This window comes from Protopterus annectens, chromosome 4.part0 (assembly GCF_019279795.1).
Source record: "Protopterus annectens isolate FY-2018-M chromosome 4.part0, PAN1.0, whole genome shotgun sequence".
NCBI classification, from domain to species: domain Eukaryota; kingdom Metazoa; phylum Chordata; order Ceratodontiformes; family Protopteridae; genus Protopterus; species Protopterus annectens.
The window spans coordinates 1,308,139,956-1,308,141,242 of NC_056733.1; the positions used below are offsets into that span (position 1 = coordinate 1,308,139,956).

General features: G+C 36.8%; 1 protein-coding gene across 2 annotated transcripts in view; it reads left to right on the forward strand.

Annotated features, from left to right (window-relative positions):
* Positions 1-1,030, forward strand: part of IRF1 (interferon regulatory factor 1) — a 28,697-nt gene extending 27,667 nt beyond the window's left edge. Inside the window, exon 10 of one of the 2 annotated variants that reach the window (XM_044069187.1) lies at positions 489-1,030. In XM_044069187.1, coding sequence (XP_043925122.1) covers positions 489-515 — 27 coding nt within the window. In that variant the 3' untranslated portion in view covers positions 516-1,030. The remainder of the gene's footprint in view (positions 1-488) is intronic. The other variant, XM_044069188.1, reaches the window with a different exon arrangement.
* Positions 1,031-1,287: the final 257 nt, after the last annotated feature.

The following is a 1,287-nucleotide window of genomic DNA, read 5'->3' on the forward strand; positions in this document are numbered from 1 at the left end:
CTTCATTGTATTCATGTTCATAATCTACATATGTAGATTTTTGTGTGCTTGGGTAAGGATGACTCCCTAAGGTATGTCATGTTATGCCCTTTATGACGCAACAAATCCATTAGAAGATAATTTTGCAACAACCCCCCACCACCACCACCACCACCACCAACACCAACAGAGTTTGTCATTACTTGCCTTTTCAGGGTGCTTGAGTTCAGTCCCATCTGGAAGGTCCAGTTCTGTTTCCTATTAAATGAACACCAGCACTCAAACCTTCTGAATGGCGTTAAAAGATGATGTCCAGATTTTCCCTTTTACTGCTTGTGTTCACTGACAACCCATGATGAAGTTTGCTTGTTTCTTACAATATAGGCAGCAACCATGTCTCATGCTACTTACAGTTTTAAGGACATGCCAATCTGTTTGTCACCTACACACAAATGCATTGAATGGAATGATGAGACTTTTTTTTTTCTTTTTTGAATTTCTCATTACAGCGGCATTTCGATTTAGTGCAGATGTAAGTGAAGATTATTTTAATTTACTAGAACATATTCCTTCAACACTGCATTCTTTTTCAACACCAACCATTGCGTGTCCATTCTGACCCTTCAAAGCATGTGAAAAGGAGCATCTTCTGGACAGAAAGGATTTGAATAATGTCACTAAAACTGGTAAATCTCATTGAAGAGGTTTGCTTTGGAGACACTTTGCATCTTTTCCTTCTGCTTCCTTACCAGGAATGTGTGTAAGCCATAACTATGTTTTAACGTCAGAAGTGGATATGGGTACAGTATTCCTCTGAGGTGCTGGAATTTTGGTGAAGAGACTACAGGTTACTTTTAAAGAGGGTCATTTGTAGACTCAGTTGCTAATTTAAATCCTGCTTACATCAGATGCAAAACTACCATTTCTTGCAGAGAACTAGACAAAAACTTCCCTTTAGGTTTCTTTTATGTTGCACAGATCTTTTGCATGTGTATATATGTATGTGTGCTCCTCTATAAAAAAAAAAAGTAAACATATATATAATATATATATATAAATAGAGAGAGAGAGAGAGAGGTGTGTGTGTGTGTGTGTGTGTGTGTGTGCGTGTGTGTGTGTGCCTGTATTTCTCAATGTGTGAGAGTGAGATATGGTGCGTACCTCTCCAGTTCTTTAAGAAAATCCAGATAAAGTAAATAACAAGGGAAATATGTGAAATGAGAAATATATTTTAAACGTAATTTTACATACGCATGCATTTTCTCAACAACAAAAAAGTGTAACAAAACTATAATATATGGCTTTGTT